Source organism: Ursus americanus, chromosome 28 (assembly GCF_024610735.1).
Source record: "Ursus americanus isolate L20-20 chromosome 28, mUrsAme1.1.p, whole genome shotgun sequence".
Taxonomy (NCBI): Eukaryota; Metazoa; Chordata; class Mammalia; order Carnivora; family Ursidae; genus Ursus; species Ursus americanus.
The window spans coordinates 10,435,785-10,461,089 of NC_142154.1; the positions used below are offsets into that span (position 1 = coordinate 10,435,785).

The 25,305-nt window shown below is 47.8% G+C and overlaps 1 protein-coding gene across 3 annotated transcripts in view; it reads left to right on the forward strand.

The window, feature by feature from the left end:
- The window catches only part of SLCO3A1 (solute carrier organic anion transporter family member 3A1), a 297,991-nt gene that overhangs the window by 259,299 nt on the left and 13,387 nt on the right, over positions 1-25,305 (forward strand). For all 3 annotated transcript variants that reach the window (XM_045813068.2, XM_045813069.2, XM_087856656.1), the window contains exons 8-9: positions 7,641-7,816; positions 11,951-12,015. In XM_045813068.2, coding sequence (XP_045669024.1) covers positions 7,641-7,816; positions 11,951-12,015 — 241 coding nt within the window. The remainder of the gene's footprint in view (positions 1-7,640; positions 7,817-11,950; positions 12,016-25,305) is intronic.

The following is a 25,305-nucleotide window of genomic DNA, read 5'->3' on the forward strand; positions in this document are numbered from 1 at the left end:
CTTCCCTGCTTCCTGTCTTGCCCTCCAAGGTTTGGAGTTTGCAAACTCTCTCGTAGAGCCTGGCCCCATTTGCCAGAACTGACTTACAAGTCTGTATTCATTCAGGCAATGGCTTGTCGGAAGATGTGAATATTCTGAAATCAATCCCAACTAGGGCATTGTCACCCCGAACATCTAATATATCTCAGGCTCTGGACTAGGCCTTAGAGATGTAGAGCTGGAAAGATAGCAGCTCATGTTTACGATGAGATGTAACGTATTGATAGAATTGTGTACAAAGGAACACCCAGGAGCAACAGCTAACCAATTAAGCGAAAAGAGCATATTATAAAACAATATACAGATTATGTTCCCTTTTAGTAAAGAAAAGGGAAAATCTAAATATTTGTGTATCTCTACATGGAAAGATCTATACAAAAGACATGTAGCTAGCTGTTCACAGAACATTACCTCTGGCTAGGGACTGAAAAATTAATTTTTATACGTTTCTTTCAAGTTTTCTGCATATTAGTAAATTGTCCAAAATGAACATGTGTCCCTTTTTCAATAAGGAGAAAACTTTTTTATTAAAAAATCATAACCTGACATTTAAGGATAGGTGGTTATATTTTCAGAGAAGAAGCAGACATGTGGAGAGATTTGGGAACCTGGAGGGAACCAGGAATTAGTTCAGCACAGGTGGGGCTGGAAGGGAGGCATGCACGTATTTTTCCCCAGAGGAAGAGCAGTGGCGGGGTCCTTCTCATGAAGGATGAGTGGGTATTTGGCGGTGGAGAGGCTCAGAAGGACATTACAGTGTGTGCTGTGTGTATGCACCGGGGGGTGGCGGGGAGGCTTGGACCCTGTGCTCTGGGGACAGGTTCCGTTTGGAGGAAAGAGAGAAAGAGGGAGAAGTGTAGGGGCCCGGCACTCATTCCCCGTTCCCGAGCATCAGCCACATCCTTCCCGTTCTGTGTTCCGCCCACACTTCCTACCCGAGGTGGCTGGAGCAAAGCGTGGGCCTTGCCGCTCCCCAAAGACCAGCCCTTGCCTCCCCTCCTGCAGGAGATAATTAAGACTCTGCCCGGATGTGCTCCGGCTCCCGCGTTACCAGTGACGGGAGCGGAAGGTGGGTGGAGGTCTTGCTTTCATCCCAGAGTGCTTCTCCCTGGCCATTATCCTTCAGTCAGTGACCCTGAAAGGGAACATGAGAGTATATTTCTTCTTGCAGTTTTTCAATATCCCCTTTGCCTTGAGGCACGTGGGTTGCTGGTGCTCTGTGTTGAGCTCTGAGGTCGTTACCTAAAAATACCAGCTTGGCTTGGGCCAATGCAGTGAGGAGAGTCTAAGCTGCAGAAGGGCGGTAATGAATGACAGGAGAGGGTCTAGGGACTTGGCCGACTCATGAGGGAAGCCATAGGTGTCTAGGATGCATAGAAGCACGTTGCCCCTGGAAGGAAAATGTCCCGATCTGTCCCTCCGTTATTAGGATGTCATGCACAAGGGATCAAAGGTCTCACAGGCAGCCGCACAGAGCACTGTGCGTCTCCGCACTCTGGGTGGCAAACTCCCCTCCAAACGACAGCACTGGGGCCCGGCTCTTAATCGAAATTGTCATTTCTGCCTAGAAACTGAATGAATATATTACAGAAAGAAAACCAGAAAGAACATTGTAGAATGTTGGGAGTAACTCTCTACCTTTCAATACAGGAGGCTGTCATTACACCCAACCTCATCACCCCCGTACTTGTCCCCTTGGAAAAGTCATCTTTCAACCTCAAAATCAGTTTTATTTGTACGATTCATAGCAATGGATGCATCGGTATCACGTGTGGGGGGGGAAAAGACCGAAACACAAACAAGTTCATTTGCCAGGATTTTTGAAACATTGCTGAAAAGTATTCTTTTTCTCTTGTAATACAAGCTGTCAAAATAGCATGCTTATGATTTCCTGCATCAATAGAAAATTAGCCCAAGATTCTAAAGAGTAATTTTTCTGTTTTCATGGTCTCCAGCTTTATTGTAATTATTTATCCCCATCACCCTATGTGAATAGAAACATTTCTCAGTCTAAATTAATGATCGAACGTGGAATAGGAGTACGATTTCCAGCGACTGCTACTCTTCTTCATTGATTTCTTCTTTATTCTGTAAAGTTCTGGAGTTCTTTTTTTTTTTTTTTTTTAGTAGATGATATATTTGTATTGTTCAGAAATCCAAAAGTGTGAAAAAAAGAGTGGAAACTCTCCTTTCCACCTCTGTCTTCCATTCACTTCCTGTTCAACCCACCCCTCTGCCGAGTAATGACTGTTTTTACTTTCTTGTGTACCCGACTGGAATTTAATGCATCTCTAAGGTCTTTCTTACTCTGTACCTTGTGCATGGGGTTTTCGTTATTAATACTTTATGTCGCTGTTCTTTCCATATCAGTATGGAAAGGACGCTCTCGTACCTTTTTGACGCCTGTGTAATCTTCCATTGTGTGGCTCTGTTGGAGCCTACGTAACCAGTCCCCGTGACGGGCATTCAGATTGCCGCACAGCTTTAGGTCTTGCAAACAGAGTCGTGGCTCCTGTTGTACTTCGGTCATGTTGTGCCCGGGGCAAGTCTTGTAGAATTTCCAAGTCAGTCCCACTTTGTCCCCTGGGTCAGCACTGGTTCCAAAGATTGCCAGGCCAGCTCCTCTGGGAGCACAGGGGTCATCTGATTATCAGTATGATATGTCAGGATGCACTTATTTCCAGGAAAGCCAGACCCCGCCCCCACCCCCCCACCCCACCCCTGCCTCAGTATGTGACACCGGACAGAGAATCCAGCTTTCCTGGAGACAGCAGAGACCGTATTCCCTCCCACAGAGTGGCGAACTGGGAAGACCTTCCTTTGAAACAGGGATGGAAAATTGGGCATTTGCCAGGTTAGGAATGGTAAACCAATCTCCTGGAGGCTGGTGTACTTTTTTTTTTTTTTTTTTAAGATTTTATGTATTTATTTGTCAGAGAGAGTGTGTGCACACGCACAAGCCGGGGTGGGGGGGCTGCAGGCAGAAGGAAGAGCAGGCTCCCCACTGAGCAAGGAGTCCAATGTGGGACTCGATCCCAGGACCCTGGGATCATTACCTGAGCTGAAGGCAGGCGCTTAACCGTCTGAGCCACGCAGGCGTCCCAACCCTGCTGTACTTTCTTACTAGTTCAATGCATCGGGCACTGCCCAGGAGAGCATTGGGTTACTACCTCATTCAGGCCGTGACCGTCTACAGGCGGGTTCTGAGACCCATCCGAGACTGGCCACGTGGGGCGGCTGTATCCAGACAGGCTGAGAATTTGGGTCCCAACGTCTGTCTGTCATCCCTTCAGTAAAGTGGATCGTTCTGTCACACCCAGGTTAGCTCTGTACTTTCTGGCTTCCTGCTGCTTGGAGCGTTTGCAAGTTTCAGGGCTCCCCCAGAGACACCTGGTTAATATCAGCAGAAGGGCTGTCGCCCCACTTCCTTTCTATTTGGGATGGTAGTGTGAAACCCCATCGGTGGAAAGTCGTCTCTTGGAGTTGTGGGAAAGGTGAAACTGTGTGGTCCTCATCTGTGGTTCTTCCCACCACACATGGACTTGTGGGTGGAAATTTCTTCCCACACAACTGCCTTGGCAGCCAGAGTCCCCGCACCTCCTTTAGCACATGACATCCAGGCCCATCTCTGTGCCCCCTAAGCCCAAACAAAGGATGTTCCCCATCTCTTACCATATGGCCACAGGCTTAGCACATTCCCTCAAATTCCCTCTTGGAAGGGTCGCAGGGAAGTCCCAGCTGCCCCCCAGACCGTGGGACCACCCAGTGGGTCCCGGTCATTGTGTCAGACTGAGTCACCTGCCCAAAAAGGAGACCCATCCGAGTCCCTGCTCAGACGCTCTGGCTTACCTCCTCCCCAGCCTCTTCCACAGCTCTTCTCAAATAAATTAAGTTAAATCTGAATAAATAAATAAATACAGGTTTGCCCAGAACCTCTGGCAGGGACCCACCCACTTGCAGCTTTGCTCCTCAGCACAGGCAAGCTGACATCTTCGCTGGCTGTATTTCTCACTTCTGCTCTTCTGGCATGAATGACCTTAGGGATGCCTCATTTTCCTCCAGTCGGCCGGAAGCTGCCCTTGGCCTGTTTTTGTACCATCCCTCTCCCTGGTTTCGTGCGCTCTCACCTCCCTCCCTTTGTCTCGGCCGCAGATTCCGTGGTGGCTCAGCTCTGCTGTCCACTCAGTCCATTCCCAGGACACTGGCTTCGTGGACACATTCACCCCCTGGACCAGGGAGGGCTGATCTCTGTGTCAGACCGTGTCGGAGACAGAGGTCTCATTTTGACCCCATGCCATTAGGGGCAGGAGCACAGACCGCATCTGGAGTGGGTCCATTTCAGAAGGGGTTTCCCACTTCTCAGAGCAGAGAGGAGCCAGGCAGTTTCCTTTTATGGTAAATATAACACAGTCGAGCCCTAGTCCAGGTATTGGGCAAAAATCTATGATTGAGCATAGGTCCCAGTTACAGATTACTTTTTAAATGAAACAAAGCCCACCGAGCACATGGTTCATTCGCAGGGCCCTGGCCGTGATCACTCAGTTCCAGTATTCACATCACATTTCTAAAAGGCTGCGTCGGAGCTCACTTCTTAGGATGCTTGACGAAGCAGGACCACAGCCATCCCTGAGGAGCCTGTTCCTCATTTATACCTGTGTGCTCTTTGGGTCCATCTGGTTCTTAGCCCCCGCCCCCCCCCAGACCTGGACCGCTCTTTTCTCACAGGCTGCTGCAGGAATCAGAGACAGAAGGATTTGAGGGTTTGAGAAGGATTTAGGGTACGATGAAATGAATAGGACTTGAGATCTGTTCATTTGTTCGATAAATCGCTCTTGACTCCCTGTCATGAGCCAAGCCCCGTCCTCTAGAGCCGAGGATAAATTAGGGAGCAAAACCACAGTGGTGTCTGGCCTCACTAGCCTCATAGTCATGAGGAAGACGGAGTGGACATGGGAGTCAGGGGCGGGGTCCGGAATGACCACCCGGTTTCCATAGAGTTAATAGGGTACCACTTCTCAGGCTAAGAGATGCAGAGGGAAAGGGGGTTGGGGTGGGGGGACATGCATCTGTCAGGGTGTGGTCAGGAAAACAGCACCCACAAGTATGTTGGAAATAATTTAGTGTGGGAATCAGAGCTGTGAACACGGGGAGTTGGGGAATTAAAATCTGGGAGGTGTGAGATGAATGGAAGATAGAAACACCGGCTCAGGTGGGTACGTTGAGGGCTTGTGGGAAAATCCCAAGAAGCTGTTTATATGGCTGCTGAGTAAGACGAAGGGGAGCTGACCACATCAGCAGGCATACAGCCACATCCGTAGAGGTGGGCACGGGGCCCCTGTTGTCAGCAGGACAGGCGGGAGCGAGGGCGGGCGTAAACACGATGTGAGGGCCAACCCATGTCTTCTGGCCGCCCTCACAGGTGTGATATCATCCCTTGTCTGACCTGCTGAGGGTGGCGGCCTCTGCTTCACTCTTGCCTTCTAAATCTCAGCTGTGTCCCCCCACGTGCCACTCTCCAGCTCCCGTCCCTGCAGGGAAGCGGATTCTAGGGAAATTATCTCCCAGCGTAGAAGGGGAATAGTGCCAAGCTCACAGGGCAGAATCATCCAGCTCAGAGCATTTTTTCCCCCAGAGTCAGCGTGGAGATGGCAGCATGCTTAGAGCCCTGGGGCAGGACAAATCAAGTGGGTCTGGGAGGATTAAGGTCTGCGGAAGCCAGGGCAGAGTGTGGCTCACGAGCATGCACTCCTGGGGGGCCTCCAGGAAGAGAAAAGTGGATGGCGGGGTCAGGCTACGGATCGGGTTCCTGCCTGTGGGGGACAGAAGCCAGCCCCACCGGGGTGAGGGGGAGCTGGGGCGATGAGGTGGAGGTGGTGGGTGTAGACAGCTCGTGAAGTTGGGATCAAGGAGAGCGGGGGAACAGTTTCCTCCCCTGAGTAGGGAGGGAAGTGACATTTTAAGTTCTAGGTGGGGAGCGGTCCTGCCTCCTGGTACACACAGGGGAAGATTCGTTCGCACGTGTGTTCTAGAACCATCTGCTAAGCTTCACCTGCTATGTCTCAGCTCCGAGCAGTGCTCAGGAGAGCGTGCCTCAGACTCGGTCCTTCTCCCAGGAGCCCCGAGGTCTCCTCCGGCAGTGTGGGAGAGGTCCTGCCGTGGGGTGTGGAGCGTGCGCTCCTGGAGGGAGCCGGCTCAGCAGGAGGAGGCCTCGCAGAGGGGAGAGATTTTACAGAAGCCCTAGGAAGCCCCCCCGGCAGAAGTGTGTGGGAAGGGACAGAGGGGCAAGGCCTCAGCACCTCCGGGGCAATTCCAGTAAACGCCTTCGGGTGCCGTACCTGGGCTATTTACGCAAGGCACCCCCTCTGGGCACAAAGCTTAGGAAGAAGGGTCCAGCCCCACACCCCGTCTGCCCACACCTCTGTCCCGTGGTTTGAAGCCCTTGTGCAGGGCACAGCCGTAGCAGGTGGCACTGACGGAGGAAGGGGCACCTAAGGGCCTTTGGACACCCCTGAAAGCACCACATGTGGCTTGATGGGATAAGAAAAACCCCTCCCAGTGCTCTGTTCTGTGGGAAGAGAAAAGAAGGGACAGGGAGGATGGAGAGGAACGGAGACAACCAGGAGGAATGTGAAAGCCAAAGGGGATTTGTTTGACCCTCAGGAGGATTTTCCTTGGCGTGTGCTCTGAAAGCCAAGCAGTCCCGAGGAGAAAAGCAATGAATCATTTATGATTATATTCATTAAAGGCCTCTGCACTATTATTATCGAACCTTAATTGGCTTGGCGCTTGCTTGGCACTGCCTCTCCCCACCTCTGCTCCTCCCCTGGCCATCAGAAATTCCTCTGATGATGAAGGAGGGACCAGACCGCACCCGGGAGCACGGGCAGCTGGGCAAGAGTCCACCTGCAAGATCAAATGGAATGCAGTCTTTTTTTTTGTCCCCCTCCTTGGATCAAGTATTAATAAATGTGTCTGGTCTGGGCTTTAGCTTGCTGCCCGCGCGTGATCTGCCCCAAGCTACTGGCGTCTCGTAGCCCTCTCTGCTTACCCTGCCACGTGAGAACGTTCCCATGAAGCTACCCCCTCCAGTGGCCCCGCGAGAGCCGCAACTTCGTGCGTGACAATGCACGTCCTCTGTTCCAAGTGCCACACTGGGCACTGAACCAGCAACGACGTGCAGGTTCCCTGATTTACTTCTTTTAATACACTTCTTTGTAATTATCGCTGCATAAAAGAGAGGACAAATTGGCAAGTAATTATAACATTAATTTGGCAATGTTTTATCATATTGTGGAAGCACAGTTTCCTCTCTAATTGTATTGGGGGGGGACGCATTTGTCTAGGGTACAGCTAATTGAGGGCTTCTGGAATGTGGAAATGAAACACACAGGAGATGGGGCATGGGCTCTCCTCCCCGTAAATATTCCTTTATTTGCATGTGTTTTTCAGCCTCCTTAAAAAGCTAACTCGTTTACTCAGGCCTAATGAATGGAATGCCACGGAATGCATAATTAGACCACGACAGCTCTGGCTGACGGATGGCTTTGGGTTCGGAAACGGGAGATGCCCCCCGTTAAAAGGGCTGAATTCTTGCATTTCAGAATCTCACCGGCTGTGCGTGCCTCACGACCGTCCCGCCCGAGAACACGACTGTGGTTCCTGGAAAATGCCCCAGTCCCGGGTGCCAAGAGGCCTTCCTCACCTTTCTGTGTGTCATGTGTTTCTGCAGCATGATTGGGGCAATGGCGCAGACACCCTCGGTCATCATCCTCATCAGGTAAGCTCCGATCCGGGGACTAGCGAGCCAGGCTCCCCTCTCGCCCTGCCCCGGCCTACCTCGTGGTGTCTGCGGTCCTCGGGAGGCCAGAACGTCGGGGACTGTGTGAGTCCCACAAGCCAGCTTCCCCAGGCTGATAGGGATCTGTTACATTGGACACGGACCTCCCCGGGGACCAGAAAGCGTGGCCCAAGGGAGATGATGCGCTTTCGTATCCTTCCAAGAGTAGACCGTGCAGGTGATTTTGAAAGGAACCGTGGTCCTGCATTGATATTTACAGAGAGCAGCATTGTTGGAGTAAAACGAAAACGGCCTCGGACTAGCCAAGTCCTCAAGTCCAGCCCCCGTCCAGCCACACGACCTTGGGCACATTTTCCCTCAGACTTGTTTCTGAAGGGGGGCCGGGGAGTGACGTCATTGTCCTGCCGGCCTCCTGCAGCCGTGTGGGTCCCACTGAGGCCATGCGTGTGCCAGCAGTGACTGCTCTTATACAGACGGCTGGAGAGAGCACGCGTAGTCTGTGCCTCCCTGTCTCCCGGGGGGGGGGGGGCAGGGGGGGTGCCTCGAGGTGAACTGTGGAGTATCTTCTGAGTATGTTGTACGTTTGCCAAGTTCACCAGAGTAGTGTGAGGAACGTAGAAGTGGAATGCTCCGTAACCCAGCGTCTGTGTTGAACCAGAGGAAATGACACCACACACAGACAGACCCACCTTAGTGGGATGTGACAAGTTCACTCCTGGGGGCTAGAAATACAAGTAGGAATGCAATGCTTGAATATGACCCATGCCCGCGTGCGTCCCCAGCTGCTTTATCCAGCTCCTCGCTCTTTCTCCCCACGCCGACCGCATTTCCCGATCTCCGTGATGAATTCCCGAGGAAGAGCATTTCTGCAACGTGCTTATGTTCTCGAGGAGGTCATTAGCAAGGCCTTGTTAATGTGCAGAAGCAATAAAGGCAACAGCAACAAAGTGCCATTCCCCACTTATTAAACTTGAGAAATCAGTGTTAAATATTCACGCCCGGTACTTGCGAGGCTGCAGCAGAACTGGTCAAGTCGCATGCTGCTGGGGGCATTGAAAAGCCTATCGCTCCGATTTTCAAAGAAGCAATAGAGCCTTGTGAATCAAGAGTCATAAAAATGTTCAGGTTTTTTATGAGGTAACCCTACCTCTCACCACTTAGGAAAATACTTCTCTACCAGAAAAACAGCTCCGTGCGGATTTTTATTAGAATGGTAACTATAATAGCAGAAAAACCTGAATTGGAATAATGAATTAAATTGTAGTGCTGGACCATAGTTCAGTGGGATAATGAAAATTCTTAAGAATGTGAAAAGTATTTATGGAGGGAACTGTTGCATTTAAATTATATATGGAGGTTGATTATATATAATAGGCGTGTGGACAAAATCCATCAGATCCTAGGTATGGGTCTGGGGTGGCTGCATTTTGGGTAACTTCTTTTTCATTACTAGGAATTCCTGTGAAGTTATATTGTGTTGGTCACACACAAAAGGCACCAAGGTGCAGGGAAAATGACCTTCATGACCATGAGCAGTGACTAGTCCCCTTTCTTCGCTCCCCATGACTTCTATACAAAAAAGCCAGCTCACGGTTTGTGACTGGCAGAGCACACACAGGAAGTTGAAATCTTAATCACTTCCAAGTCTCAGCTTCATAAACAGCTCTTGGAGATTTTCAGGAGACATTTGCTTCCTTTGAATAGGTCAGCAACAGATGGCCTACATGACCTAGGCTGGGCCTCGGCCACCCCATAGGCACAGGCTCACACGTTGTGTCCATCAAGATGACCAGAGTAGCACCTTATTCTGCCACCATCCCAGTCCACTTCGCCATCATCGATGTTCTAGGCAGGCACGAGGGCACAGCCCAGGTGTGTGCTAGCCCTTGCCCTGTCCCAGAGTGATGGCCCCATTATAGCGTGCAGCGCCTCCATGCGCCCCTCTTCGGAGTCAGTGCTGGGCTCCTGTTTTAATTAAGTGTTTACATCCTTATTAGCATTTCCCTTCTACAGACGGGGAGGTGGAGGCCCAGAGAGTGGTTAAGCAGTATTCTCAAGGTCCTCAGCTCATACGTTGTAGCCCTAAGCCCCCATCCCTGCCCTTGCCCGGACCTTTCAGTAACATTCAGACCTGAACCTTCCATTTCTGCATAACTAGATCTGAGAAGGAAGACTCCCCCTGTGGGAACCATTTCCCCAACAGGATACGAAGAGCTTAACACCTTGCTCATTTTATTCCTAGTGACATGAGAGCTGAAAGGAAAGCAAAGTCAAGTGATAAGTAGTCTAGCTGATTACGCCAGCACGTTTTCTTGAAAAGGAGAATTTGCCTTTATGTGGATATCTTTCAATTCGGTACCTTCGAGTGAATGCGCAAAAACCAGAACCAGGGAGCCGATAATAGCTCTGAAGAACTTGGATCTTGAAACACGTGCATTCTAAAGAGAACTGGCTGTGTTTCTGTCCAGAAACACTGATCTCATCGTCAATGTTGTTCAGGTATCTGGCTTCATCAGCCAGAGAGTGATTTTCCCATCACTCAGAGAAGGTCTTGACCTGCTGGCCTGTATCACACTCTTTATAATTGAGAACAAATGGGTGTTTCCCCAAGAATAACACATTTTTAGTTTTCACTGAAAATCTTAGAAATAGGGCAAAGATTGTAAAAACTACATTTGTGTTTGTTTTGGTTTGATGGTGTTCTTTGGCCACTCTACCAAGAAGCCAAAGACATGCCCACTTGAGGCTTGAACCAGACGATAGGTCATTGGATGGATGGCATTGGATGGTGAGATGAATGATCTCTAGGGTCATGTAAGAATATGATTTTAGCTACTAAATCCATAGTTGGGTTATGTATCCTGGGTGTTAGATATCCTAGTGGACTTAGATATCCAATGGTAACTTTGTTTCTAACATTTATTTTCTACAGTATTGATTGCTTAGGTCCTCCCTGTGTTGCATGGGTCTTCCTGGTCTTTCAGCCATATTGAAATGCTCCTGGTGTTTCCAAAGGCTCAGCCACACCAGACTGGTTCTAGGCCTAGCCAAGTACTTCCAGGGGTCATAGTCATGTGTTTACCTCCCCATCTCCCCTAAGGTCTCATGATGGGAATAGCATAAGGGAAGTTTCTCTGCCAGGAGTGTCCAGGATGACGTGATGCATGTGTGCACAGTCGGTCATCCCCTTACCACACTATCAGAGATGGGCCAGCCTGGGTCATGAGTGGGAGACATGTGCCTACCCATCCACCCACTTATATATTACTCAGCACATTGTCACTGCACTCATGATGAACAAGATACAAATCGTCCCTGAACTCAAGGAGAGAGGACAAGCGTCGAATTAATACTAGCTTCAAAGAGGAAGAGGCATTTCAAAAGAGATGTGTTATCAGCTGGGAGGGCCCCTTTGTCTGGAACTGGTCATCATTTCCAAACCTCCTCTACCGTCATGCCCATCCCAGAAAATGTTCTACTCTGAGAATGTTCTAGAAAACGTGCAAGAGAATCATTCTAAGGGACTGCTCTAGATAAACCAAAGCCAAGGTGATTGAGTCAGTTCAAAACAACCAACCATGACTCTGTGAAGATACTTTTCCAGTTTAAAAGGTGCTGACACTGGTTATAGATGAATGGGTTCTTCTGCAAGTGGTCCATCTGCGAGGTCAAACCATGCTCGTCTGGTTGATTTCACAAAATAACCTGCGAGGGTGTTCATGCTGGTGGTAGTTTGTGAAGCGTAAGAGAAATGGTCTTCCCAGTTGATATTTCCCCAGTACATGTGTCCTACCAACTTAAGATGTTTTCCTGTCCTGGCAAAAGCAAGACGCCTTTAAATGAAGACGTTAGGGACCACATTTGCATGTCTTCCTTCCAATGACAAGATTAGCCCCATTATTAAAAAACACTTTTAAGTTCCTAAACTTATCTTGTCACTGCAGTTAGTTGTTTTTCAGACTTTAGGCAGAGAAAGCCAAAGAAAAAAAAAACCACCACCAAAAACCCATTAAAGAATGGCTCTGATGGACAGCAGTGGAGGACTCTAGCGTCTGTTAATTAAAGCGGAGTGATAAGAATCTTTTCCTTTCTCTTCTTCGTCTCTGCACGTAGGACAGTCAGCCCTGAACTCAAGTCTTACGCCCTGGGAGTCCTGTTCCTCCTCCTCCGTTTGTTGGGTATGTATGCTCTCTTTACTCCCTCAATAATGAATTGGATGCTTACGACCAGGTGAGTAAATATCCGTGACTTTGTGCCATTTCTTGAGCTTGTCTTTTTTCTTTTCTATGAAGTTGAATAACCATTAGTAAACAAGAGAAACTTTAAATCTCTACGTTTTGCTCTCGGTTTAGACCTGACCTCTCTCTGGATACCACAAAGTTTTCATTTATATAAACTCTGTCTCTGTGCCACACTGAATTCTCAGTGGCATAAGAAGGGGAAATTGATGGCACCAAAGGGAAAAACGTTTCATGGTGTAATGTGGCTCCCTCATTAAGCAAACCCTGGGCAGCTCATGAAATCCTTCGTTTATGGGGCTGCCAGCTGGGACGGAGAAGCATTCTTATAATGCCTCACAAATGGAAACTTTGCACCCTTCAAATTTTTCCAAAATGATTGAGTTTATTTACCTTGGGTTTCCAGGATGGGGCAAATGTGACCTTCACACTATAAAGCATACATTCCAAGGTTTGGTATGGATAAAAGGAATTAAGTCTAAACCTCTAATTTTTAAAATGAGAAGATAGAGCATGGGGATATTCCATGGTTCTCTCCCGGGTCCTAGGACAGGCTGAGGCGAAGCTGGAAAGGCCGACAAGGTAGCCCAGCTGCCAGGCATGCCCCAGCCTTCTCCCTCCAGACCTCTGTTGCTTTATGAACAAATATCCCTGTGTCAAGGCCAAGATCAAAACAAGGTAGCTTTTTTCCCTTGAATACTAGTGGTCTTCTTTAAGGGACATTCTATGGTCAACAAGTGTGCGAAGGGAGATAACCACGGTGTGTATTTTTAGAGTAAAAATTAAACTCCTCATTCTAAGTATATCACTGTGGATGAGCAGAAAGCCTCAGCTATAGAAATGTTGATGAAAATGTTTGAAAAAAAAAAAAAAATCTTGGCCACCACCCAGCTGTCCAACAGCCGGGAATTACTTACATCCATTATGATCTAGAATCCCAGTAGGATTTATGGCCCCCTCTAAAATCCTGGAAAGTATTTATAAACTTAGAAAGGGCACATGACATGTGGAGGGGGAAGAGAAGTCTATAATATACTATATACTCAAGTGTTTTTAAAGTATAAACATGGAAAAATATTAGAAGGCTAAACGCAAACATGGTATGTTATTGTCTTTGAGTAAAGAACGTATAAATCATATTTTCTAAAGGTTTTAAAATTTTGAATGAATATGTATGTGCCCGTTGCTTTTATAATGAGATGAATTCCTGTATAGTTGACACGTGGAAGAACATTCACCCTTAGATCATTCGTAAGGTCCTCCCTTGGCAAGGCCAAATGCACTTCCCTTTTCTGCCTGTAGCAAAATATTTCCAGTGCATTGCCGTGATCCTTCCTCTCACCCATTATCAATCCACGGATGTTGGTACACATAGGGAAACTTAAATGGCATTTTTCTCTTATTCTGATCTTGCAGAAAACAGAAACGCTCTAGGTATAAAGACACCCTGTTAAGACAAGTGCAGTAGGAATTCAAACTAAAACATTTAGGCCTCCTTGGAAGTTGTAGTGGCTCGTAGAACTCTCTAACCACAGGGTAATCACTATGTTGATTTTTTTTCTTCTCCTCCTTGGGAGGGCTGAGCATGCATCATAATGCCTCACCCCTGCTGCCCTGATCTGGGTGGAAAAAGGAGTGCCTAATGTCAGGTAGCAAGTTGGGGACCCTTATTTCTGTAAATGGTAAAATTGTTTCACATACACATTCGTTCAACAAACTAATATTTATTGAGCACCTAATGAGTTCAGACCTCCATGGACCAGACTCAGGTAAGTAAGTGGGCACAGCCCTCCTCCTGGGGGTCCTCTTGAGAGCTGACCAGGGAAGGTGGGACTCGTCCATCTGTGGAGTTGCTCTAGGAGAATCTCTGCACCTCGAAACGGGTACTGAAGATTTAAGGTAGCCGGTTTAAGAAAATAAAAAGTTACCCTTTAGAATAACTTGATAGCACAAAATGAAAAAGATTTGTAAAATATTTCTGAAATGTTAAATTACAAAGACAGAATGGAAAATTCTAGAGCTTGTATAATGTGACACCGTTAAGATCACTGTGCATTGCCCTAAAGCAGTTCCACTGTTTGTATGTCTGCCCCGGGAATAAGCAACCAGGCATTATCTAGAATAGTGACTGATCCCCAGCAAGAGATAAGTTTTACATTATGGCCCAGTACACACATACATATGCATTAATATAGCTGACACAGAAATTTCACAAAACAGTACCCTTAATATGTATGTATGCTCTTCTATTCCATGCTTTTTAAAAAGTTGGTTGTGACCCACGATATTGATTTTGTTTCTCATTTATGGGTCACAAATCCCAGTCTAGAGAATGCTACCCTAGCAGGATACGATAGCTTCATCTTTTACTTAAAAGCAGCTTGTCAAAGAAGTCTTTGCAATTGCCTGCAGCCCCCAATAAGATTGACTGCCATTGCTGTTAATGAGGGGTCACCCAAGAAATCAGATCCCATGACACTGTCGGCCTTTGCGATTGGCCCTGTATGGGTAGTGGGAATTCAGCGTAACGTCACAGTTTGGTGTGACAAGATACGTGATGGCCTCAGCACGGGTGCAGTGGGGACAGGTGGAAGAGTCACCGAACCTGGCCTTGGCAAGGGAGCACGGGTGTGGGTCTGAAACCATGTGATGTCTACCTTGGACCTGAAGACTGAGCAGGAGTTACATAGGTGAGCAAGGACAGAGTGCTTTATATGGAGGACCTTACAGAAGTAAACGCCTGCGAGGGAGCGCCATGTGCGGGGCTGCAGGAAGCCCTGAGTGGCTGCAGTGTGATCCAAAAGGGTTGCTGCCCTCGCGACAAGTTTGACTTCAAGGCAGATGAAGTCCTAGATGGACTTTGGAATGTGGCTTCTATGCATTTTCATTTTTACTGACTTTTATTTAAGTAAGTAGCCACATGTGGCCAGTGGCTATCGTGTTAGTCTCTGAGATGCCATGCTTAGGCAAAGCTTGAGGAAGCGGGGCAGCATGGGGAGACCGCTCTTTCCAGATACTTGGCTGTGAAGAGTCTAAGGAAAGAGGGTAGGACCCAGAAGTGAATTTGAGATTTTTGTTGTTGTTGTTGCTTTAAACACCAGAACAGAATTGATAGAGCAAGAGCAAGGACTGCAGTGGTAAGGGTCAGGGAGCTTCCCCAGCAGTCCTGGAGTAGACGTGGGAACGTGGTTGGTAGTGTCAACGGCAGGTGTGCTGGAAAGAGTGTGCGGCAAAGAAATTAAGGATGATGGCCAAAGTAGGGTTAAATGGTAGACCATGGTACATAAGCTGGATAAGTGAGACAGGACACAAAGCCCGGGGTGTGGCATGGCCAGAGAGGAAAGGAAGTGAACAGCTTTGACACGGAGGAAGAGTCAATGAAAGGCCAGGGGAGGAGCTGCATGTCTGGGGAGAAGTCCAAGTCACCCAGGACAGTGGCAGAAGGTGAGTGGGGGAGAAGGACCCAGAGCTGAGTCAGTAAAATCAGAGTCAACAGAATGGAATTCCTGATGCATTCAAATCCACCATCTTCCATCCTTTTGCAAATACCCCGATCACTGCTTTTCTCTCTGGGTGTTGGCAAGCCATCTGCTTGAAAGTCTGGTCCAGAATCTTGCCCCGGGGGTCTATTGCATGCCGTGGATGTTACAGCAAGTGAAATTAATGGAAACAGATATTCACCGAGATCCTGCTACATCCAAGGTCCTGTTCAAGAGGCTGCAAAGAACATAAAAATACGCAGGAGAATGCAGCAAGTGTCAGCCCTGAGTATCTAGGACTGGACCTTGAATTTCAAGGGAAAAAAGATTTTACTTGGCCAAGTAGTTGCCAGTGTGGAGCAAATGACAGGAGAGTGGAGATGCATTCGAAGTTCTGATTTAGGGAGATCAGCCTGGGAGCAAGGTGCACGGTGGTTCTGCAGGGTGTGGCACAATGGACCAAAACATCGGAGGGAGAAGCAGCAAACCAGGGTGGAGCAGGGGAACTAAAATGGCAAGGACAGGTGGAAGCATATGGTGGAGGTAACATCGGTTGAAACCTCCCCAAACTGACTAGAGGAAAGCAAAAGAGAACCAACAAGAAGCACCAGAGGATTTCAGCCCCCAGGGCTGGGCGTATGGAGAAGTCTTATCATAGAGTAAGAGACGCGGCCACTCAGTCATCTCAAGGGTACTATGGGGCTAGACTGGCCTGGCCGTCAGACTCTCCTCCCACAAATGCCTGCTCTTAGTTCTCAGAGCAACCTGCCAAGCAAAAAGCACGGAGAACATCAGCCTCCAGGTGCACCCCTGGACCCACGTGTCCTTCCTAAGCAAACTCTGTGTCGTCTTGGGTGACTCATGAACTACTCCAGGAGCAGCGCATCTGGGAATCTCCCGAGGTGGCTCGTCAAACATTTGCTGAGCTCCTAGCACGAAGACTTGAATCTAAAGAAGTTCTACAGGCAGGTGGAAGAAATGAGCGCATTAAATGAGCACTTTGGAAAAAGTACGCACCGTGCGCCCGAAGGCCTAGTCGAGAAACCTGCACCCAGCTGTGGGATGGTCGGGGGTGGGGTGCGATGGCAGGAGTGCATGAAAGACCCCTCCCACTCACCTGTGCATCTGTTTGCTTATTCAGCAAACTCCTATTAAGCAATGACGTGTTCCACATCCTGAGGCACCCCCACCACCCAGAATCCACGTCCTTACCTGTGCTAAGGTGGCATCGCATGTTCACCATGGACCCCTCTGCCATTCCCGACCCGGTGGCCTTTGGGAGGTTATTTAAGCTCTTCGAGCCTTAGTGACTTCAACAAGGAGCCCAGGAATGAAATGAGAACAAAATAGCACCACCCAACTTCCCAGATTGAAGAAAAGTGAATGTCAAGGACCCACGGGCCATGCTGGCCGGTGCCAAAAGTCCAGTCGCGTCTTTGGCCTTGGTGAAGCACAGAGAATCTGTTTTTTTGCCAACCCTGGCAGCGGCTTGTGCTGGACATGACAGTAACTCTACCAGGTGGAAGGAGGATTCTGTGGTGACTTCAAGTCTTGGCAGGTAAGCTGGAGAGGAATGGATAGGTTTTGAAATGGAAATGGCAGACTAATTTTCAGCTTCCATTTTCCCCCCAAAGGTAGGCGAACTTATTCTTACAAAAGCCTTTAAGTTCACCTTTAAAGTTTAGACCAAAGAATATAAATAGGCCCAGCTTTTTCAACCAGGGGACTGAATTAAATAGTCAAACTACAAGACCGTGGGGATTAATCTCCATTAATAGATTTCAGGAAAACAGCCCATTTCCTTGAACAGTACTGCAATTTTTGCATTGAAATAAATTATATAAGTATAATGTGCAGTTTGGGCCAGAGTGTAACAGGAAGTAAGATTAATGTTCTCTGTAATAGCATGTAACAGCACGGAGTCTCCGGATACCTTCCCCCAACATAGAGTGGGTTCCGGTGTCCCAGTGATGGAACGCTGGTTCATGCCCACTCCCTCTGTGAGCTCCTCCCCAGGAGACTTAGGGAGAAGGGAAGGCAAAAGGGAGAGGATTTTACTGCAGCCTCCAGGGGGCAGAGTGTTCTTCTAAAACACGCAGTTTCTACAATACGGCACCATTATCACCCTCCCTCCTCATTCTTCAGGTAATTGAGGGCATGACAGAATGAAGATACTCAGAGCAGGAATAGGCACTAATTTACCCCTTATCCACTTGGCCTCCGTTCTGGAAGCAGCTGATTATCCTCCACAATTGACTACTTCTTACGACGTGAGGGATTCTTGCCAGTTGGGGTCATTCTCTGAGTCTTGGCTTGAAGAGTATTCTGCAGCTCTCTCTCCAGAGATAGTGCTGTAAAAGGGGACGTGTTTCCAGGTATCCAAAGAACAGGAAAGGACCCCCCCACCCCGACCAGAATCTGTGAAGACCCCACTACAAAGGCCGTCTCATTTAATCTGTATAAATACTCCATACCAGAAGGCATTTGGGGCCCATTTTAATAGACAATGCAACTGAGATTCAGTGAAGTCGAGTGACTTCCCAGGGTCACAGGCTCCCGAGTGGCAGTCGGAATCCAGAGTCTGCTCTCTCCAGTCCCAAAGCTCTTATTTCCTCCCCACCACCAAGCAACCTGCAGACGTGAGCTCCCTGTCTGAAGAAAGGCAACTGTCAGCTCTTTCTCCTGACAAGTAGTCCTGCCGGAGGTGTTCTCCAAAATACTGAGTTTGCTTACAAAACAGTCTCTGAACCTTCTCGATGCCTTAACAACCCGGGAGAAGAGAGGACTCTGCACTTTGCAAAGAGCAGAACCTCCTTGTGGGGGTGTGTTTCCCCCTCTACACCTTGCAAAGATCAGAACCCCTGTGTGTTTCACCTCAGAAACCTTCAAAACCAGCCTTCTGCAAGCCAGTTATTCCCAGGAGCTTAGTGGGAGGGTAAATAAGATGTTTTCTGTAGCCCTGGAAATCCCTGATAAGAGCCCTGAAATCTTCTCGTCAAATCAACAAACTTTGAATTAGTAAGAAGGAGATTATTGGGATTGGGGTTTTGAAATGCCAAGCCTGGGACAAATAATTAATCTTTCTCAGCTTCAGTTTCTCTGTATATAAAATAGGGGGTGTTACAGGGTTACGGAGGGGGCTTATAGTTACAGCCCCACACAGTGCTGGGGAGAGGGGGTAGTTCAGAGAGAGTAGTTATTGTGTTAACCTTCAAAATAAGAGTTACTTACCAGCAAAAAATGGGCTTATTCAGGAATAACAGAATTGCAAATCGGGACGTACAAGTTACTGCAAAACCACCCGCAAGTCCCACTGTATTTATGGAGAAAGAGGAGGTTGGGAGCAGTTGTTTTGAAGGAAAGCACCAGTCGACAGTGGTGATGGGTCCTCAGTGGCTGAGTTGCTGGGACGGTGGATTACAGGAGAAGCACTGTACTTTATTCCCTCCTGGCACCCGTAATTGATGATTCTTCCGCTTGGGTCTCTAATTAACCGTTCCTCCCATAATTGACCCTGAGTGGTATGCCTCCCTTGTCTTATCTTCCCCACTCCATTTCAGTGAGGTGTCCCTTTATTTTTACATTTCCCCCTTTGGATCAAGATCTTTCTCCAAAACCATCACTGAGCAAGAGTCAGGTTTTCATAATTCAGAGCCAGGAAGGATCTTTCCTGGGTGTCGTGTCACACGGCGTTGAGACGTTGTGCAGATGGGAAACCTACTGAGGTCCCATTCGAGTACCAAGGACAGGTTGCAGGAGAAGCCTCAGGCACTGGAGGTCATGTCCTTATTGGGTACAGTGTTTTTACAAAGGCTTGACAGGCAGTAAGTACAGAATCAAAAGTAACACGACCATTCCAGATTGAGGTTTTAAAACAAGATCCTAGATCTGAAAGGAGCCAACTAAAACGATTTATTGACCCTCCTTCCAGAGATAAGCCCCAGAGTCACATAAGCCTCCTGTTCTCATGACTGCATAGAGTGGGGACTCCCAGAACAGTGGACACTGCAGAAACCCCCGGAAGAATTAACCACGTGCATTTGGGAAGTTACACTACACATATAAACACGAAGCCATCGCTGGTGAGCTTTTTGCAAAACCGCGAAACTTCAAAGACATTTAAAAGCAGCACTGTTATCTCAAAAGAATGGCTGGAACTTAGGGATGTTACTAATAATAACGTTGAAAATTCAGAAACCGTGAATTTTGGATAAGACTCTAGAAGTCAGTTACTATCCAGATAAAACAGACTTCTTTGAACCCGGAACCTTCTCACAGGCCTGGTCCACGGATCCCAGCAGATGTCATCATCTTCCATGCCAGGAAATCTTTACTTTCAGGTCACCAGATGGGTTTGCTGCTCTCTTTGGATGAGTCACAGGAGTCTGTGCTCTGGCGTTTGGCAGAACAGGGTTGGTTAGCAGGGCGAGGTTGAAGAGGACCTTTCTGGAGGTGTCTTTTCCAATAGACCAAAGGTTGAGGTTGCAAGGGGGTGATGTTCAAGGTCTCCATCTCCCAGGAGGGCAAAGATTGTTCCACTAAAGCATGGCTGTTCTTATCGAAGCAATTAGGCCTTGACGGTACTGAAGTGTATCTTATCACCAGTGGCTCAACCTGTTACCAAACCCAAGTTGGTCACTCCAGAGGCCGATACTCCAAGAGACGAGTTTGTGATTGGAAAGAACGTGAACTTTATTCGGGAGGCTGGCCATGTGGGAAGAAGGCAGGCTCTTGTCCAAAAGCCAACTCTGAGGTTTCTACCTGGCCCAGAGGTTTTTAAAGGGGTTGAGGGTCCTCAGAAAACAGTGCGCAGTGGCCTGTGACATTTCTCGATCACGTGCAGATGCATTGCTCCTGGCTGCAGATGTTCTTTCCGTGCTCAGGGCCGGTTCTTGTTCGGTGATGTGCAGGAGTACTGTGTTCTACGGGGGGGGGGGGGGGGGGCGGGGGGGGCAAGGACAAGGTCGACACTACACAGAGGTCAGTAAAATCATCCGTGTGACCTAAAAAACAACAACAAAAAAACCCATTTCGCTTAAAAAATTGCTAGGCTAATCAGAAAGCTGAGAGGGCTTCAAAGAGACTTGCTGGTGTCTAGGGCCTGACAAAGTTCTGGTCCTTCTCGAGGCCCGTGGTCTATAAATCTCCAAGTAAATTAGTTCTGCTACAGATCAAGGGACTTAGGTCAGCAAGTAAGAGTTACCCTTGCTTCTGGATAACACGCTCCTTAAGACCAGCCGGAGTGCTGTTACAAAAGGAGGCAGGAGCCAAGCACATTGGACATCCTGTGACTATCCCAGCAGGGGTGGATCTGAGATTTAGAAAGCAGAGAGCAGTGCTCTCAGCCAAGGTTTGGGGAGGGTCTCTACAAATTTTGCCAATGGAGTGTTCATAGCACCGGTAGTCCATTCAAATAACCCTGAGGATTGAGGATGGGATGCATAGTTCTACAACCGGCCAAACCGTGCAGACTTTCAAAGCACCTGACTGGTAAGACGGGGTCCCCAATCCCCATGAAGTTCGAGAAGAGTTCCCCAGGTAGGAATAGTTTCTTCTAACAGAATTCTAGCCACAGAGGAAGCAGTGGTCCGTCTATAAGGGAAAGCTTCAGTCCAGTGAGGAAACATACAAACCATGACTGAAACTTTATGAAATTCACCTGCAAACCTCGAATGACCCATTAGATAATTTAGAGCAACGCAAACAGGGTTCCCTGAGTTGTGTTTTGGACAGGGGGAGACAAGTGAGGCACGCACCTTGTTAGCCTTCTTATTTCCTCACCAATATTGGTGCATACATGCTATCAATCATTTTTTCAGACCAATGGTTTAATACAAGTGCAGTTATAAGTAGTGGAAATTTTAGAACTTCTGGCAGGGCCGGATTGTTACTTGGTCCAAAGCAGAGTTCCCTCTTTTTGTTGACCCAACAATTATTAGATCTCTAATACTGTGTTTCCTTCTCTGGGGCCTACTGGGCATCTCTGGTCAGTCTTTCCAAAGGATCATTTGCGAGAACATCCCTTTGGACCATGACAGAGGTTGGGCTATCGGTTTCCCTACAAGCGGCATTTTTGGTGGAAATATCACCAAGATTTCCTCTGGCCTCTAGGGAGTCAAGTCTGGAATGCCCAGGAACCTTAAAAATATTCCAAAGCCATGAAGTACCCCAAAGGCAAACTGGGCTATCAGTTTACATGTTCGTGGTTTTACCCTTGGCTCAGCTACAAGCACGAAAGGGTGTATAACTCAGGGACTGCCTCAGTGACTTCGAAAGGAGTTGCAATGACAAACCCATCATATTTACCGTTTTCATCCTTGAAATAAGAGCACCATCAGTCAACCATGAAGAATCTGCCTTGGTTGAAGGATTTTCCTACAGCGGTCTCTGGGAGCCCAACGGTGATCTGTCGGCATTAAACAGCTGCACGAGGTGTGGTCGGGAAGCAGGGAGAACGGCGGGTGAAGGTTATTGCGGCGAGAGAGTTCTGCGAGGAGCAGTTGGCAGCCAGGTGCCTCAGCACCTAGGACATCCTCTTGCCAAGTGTGGAATGAGGAGGATTCAGGCCTCTGTTGCAGGGACACAAGGATGTTTAGAGGGGGTCTTCTGGCCTTAAGTAAATGGGCACTAGCAGGAATGGCCCTGAGGCAGGGGGGATATCCCTGTGCCGCAGGGCCGTGTTGGTGGCCCCCATAACCTATGGGTTGGGTACTCAAAGGGCATTCCCTCCCCTCTCATAGAAACCGGGGAAGGGCAAGTTGATAATTAGGACATCCAAGGACAGGGGCTTCCTTAAGCTTTTCTGTAAAGTCTCAAAAGCTGTGTCTTACTGATCTTTCTGAACAAAGGGTCAGATTTATCAGTTTTTAGTAAAGCATATAAAGTTTGGAATTTCAACTATAGCCAGCCAGTCCCCCCCCAAAAAAAAGAAAAAAACCTCATTAATTGTGCTTAGTTTTAGGTTTTGGGAAGTTGGGGATGCCACGAAAACGACCTGGGTCCAAATGCAGTCCTTATCCCGAAATCAGGTGCCCTAAGTGTCGACCCCGAGTTGGAGGAAACTGCAAATTCTCCATGTCCCTTTAAGGCCAAAAGTTTTCAACAAGTAGATACTGTGGTCTGTAAAAAAAAAAGTTTGAGAAGGGGGGAGGGCGCCTGGGTGGCTCAGTTGGTTAAGCATCCAGCTCTTGATTTCGGCTCGGGTCATGCTCTAAGGGTCATGAGATTGGGCTCCACGCTTAACCACGCTTAAGATTCTCATTCTCTCTCTTCCTTTGCTCCTTCCCCCACTCTTGCACGTGTGTGTGTGCCCTCTAAAAAAAAAAAGGGAGCAGAAAAGGAAATCCTCTCTGTATTTTAACATCATCCAAATCGACTTCCAAGGTTTGAGAAGGGTTCTCTGTGTAACCCCTGGGGCATTACTCTCCAGGTATAATCAAAAAGATATTCACTATCCTTATCAACTGGAATACTGAAAAATGCACTGCATAGATCAACGACAGTGAAAATTTGCTTTTAGTGGGAATAGATGCCGGTGGTATATGAGGGTTGGGAATTACAGGGTGCAGAGGGATAGTAATGTTCATTCATCGCTTGGAGGTCATGGACAAACTTCTGTGCTCAGCCACTGGGCTTTCTCAGGGATATTATAGGAACTAGTTCAGGGGCTAATAAGGCCTTGGGCCCTGAAATCTGTTATGGGCTTGACACCTTAAAGAGTTTATTTATAGGGTATTGATTACTTCTGGAGAGAGGGTTTGAGGGATCTATTTGAATCTTGGTGGGAGGTCTACTAGGGATCCTGCCAATATCAGTTGAAGATCTTGCCCATAAAAAGGGTGGTCGCTGATCCAGTAGGGACAAAGGATTGGTGTCCCTAGACTCAGCTACGGCGCTGGCAGGGTCGGGGCAAATAATAGATGCCGAAGGCCCATTTAATTCACCTGGTTGGCTATTTTGATTACTACTGTCAGGTTCTTTGGGAGAAAGAAATTCTGGCCCAGTAAATAAGGAGAAAAGGGTGAGTATGAGTGGGCCTAAACAAAGGGGAATAGGTTTAGAGATGGGAAGCTGTTGAGGTGTATTAAAGATCCCCACTATTTGAACTGGTTTCGTATCCAAGGCAGAGGCTTGAGCAACAAGAATGTAGCTCTCGTGTCAATAAAGACAAAGAGATTCATTCCCCGTCGGGAGCGTGGTTTCTCTGAGCTGAGCAAGAAAGAGAATTGGGAAGAGCCCCGACACCGGGGAATTAAGAGGACATCGCAAAACCTGGATATAGAAGGTTGCAGGTGCCTGGAGCCCTTAAGTTTGTTTTCCCCACGGTCCTGGCCCTTAGCAGAAATTAGGGAGGGGTTGGTTTTGTTTAGGGGTGTTCATTTGCCAGCATGGAAAATGAAGAATTTTAGTACTTTCTTTTAGATGACTCATCTAGGATACAAGTGAGCTGATTTGCCGAATTACATCTGGGGTGGTCAGTTTCCCATTCCCCCGATCCCTTTAACTAAAGAAGAAATACCGGGGCGCCTGGGTGGCTCAGTCATTTGAGTGTCCGGGTCGTGAGATTGAGCCCCGCATTGGGCTCCGTGCTGAGTGGGGACACTTCTTTGGATTCTTGCTCTCAAAAAAAATAAAAATAATCATTAAGTTCAATGCTCCCGGGTGGATTCTACCTGTAAAGGAAGACCAGAATGTTTGAACACGATCGTCAGGCTTTTGTGTGCAAACCTGAATTTTGTTCCTATCAACGGGCTTAGTAAAAGCTACTACAATTGCTTGGTGAAGCTTTCCGGAGAGTGTTCGAGCATCCTGCCAAAAGTCAGGGTTCTGTTTTCTCTAAATCCCCTTCAGGCTGTTCCCATCGGGCTAGTTTCATCCATTGTTTGGCCAGGCCCTCGCCAACAAGCATGTGGACTAATAAAAATCTGAGAAACCAGGTTGGTCAATGTGAATAACTCTTAAATTCTTCAGCAAACCTTTTGGGGATCCTCAGTCACTTTGGGAAACTCTCTAACTTCTAACTAGGGCTCACAATTTGGCCTTATTCCAGGGAACATAAGAAATGTGGGGCTTTTTGGATCCTCCGAGACTAAACTTGAAAGGGGCAGGTTTTAATAGGTCTGGGAGAGGAGGGAGAAGTTCGTTCAGAGGGAAAGGGAAGTTGAGAGAAAGGATTAGCCTGCAAGACTGTAGAGGGGGTGCAGAGCAAATAGAGGAAGATGGCGCCAGAGGCTGGACCTGAGCCAGGAGGCTGCCATATATCCTGAGACAGAATCAGAGTGGTCTCAGCTGCCCTTTTTTGTTTGCCTCAGCTAGTATAAATTTTAGATTCCTGATAACGTTTGGAAGCTTTAAAATACCAGTCAACATAGGCATCCCATTTCGTGGACAATTTTAGATCCAGGCCTGTCCAATCCAGTTTTGAGAAGAGTCAATTTAGGAAGATGGAAGGTTCCCCACTAAAGTTCCAAATGACTTTTGGTTAAGTTGGTCCGTTTCGTTAGAAAGACGCATGAAGAGGGACTGCAGTTTTTAAACATAAAACCAGCTGGGGTCCCAGAAGGGGAAGGGCACCCTCTAAAGCATTTTGAGGGCTGGGACCCCATTTTTTAGAGGTTTATTTCTCTAGAGAAACAAAAAATGTCCTAAACAGCACAGTTTTTCGACAGGAGCGACCTGATTCCAAAAGAGTACTCACAGAAAGAACAAAGCCTTAAAACAAATAGTCTGGAGAGCTCAAAACAGAGTGGAG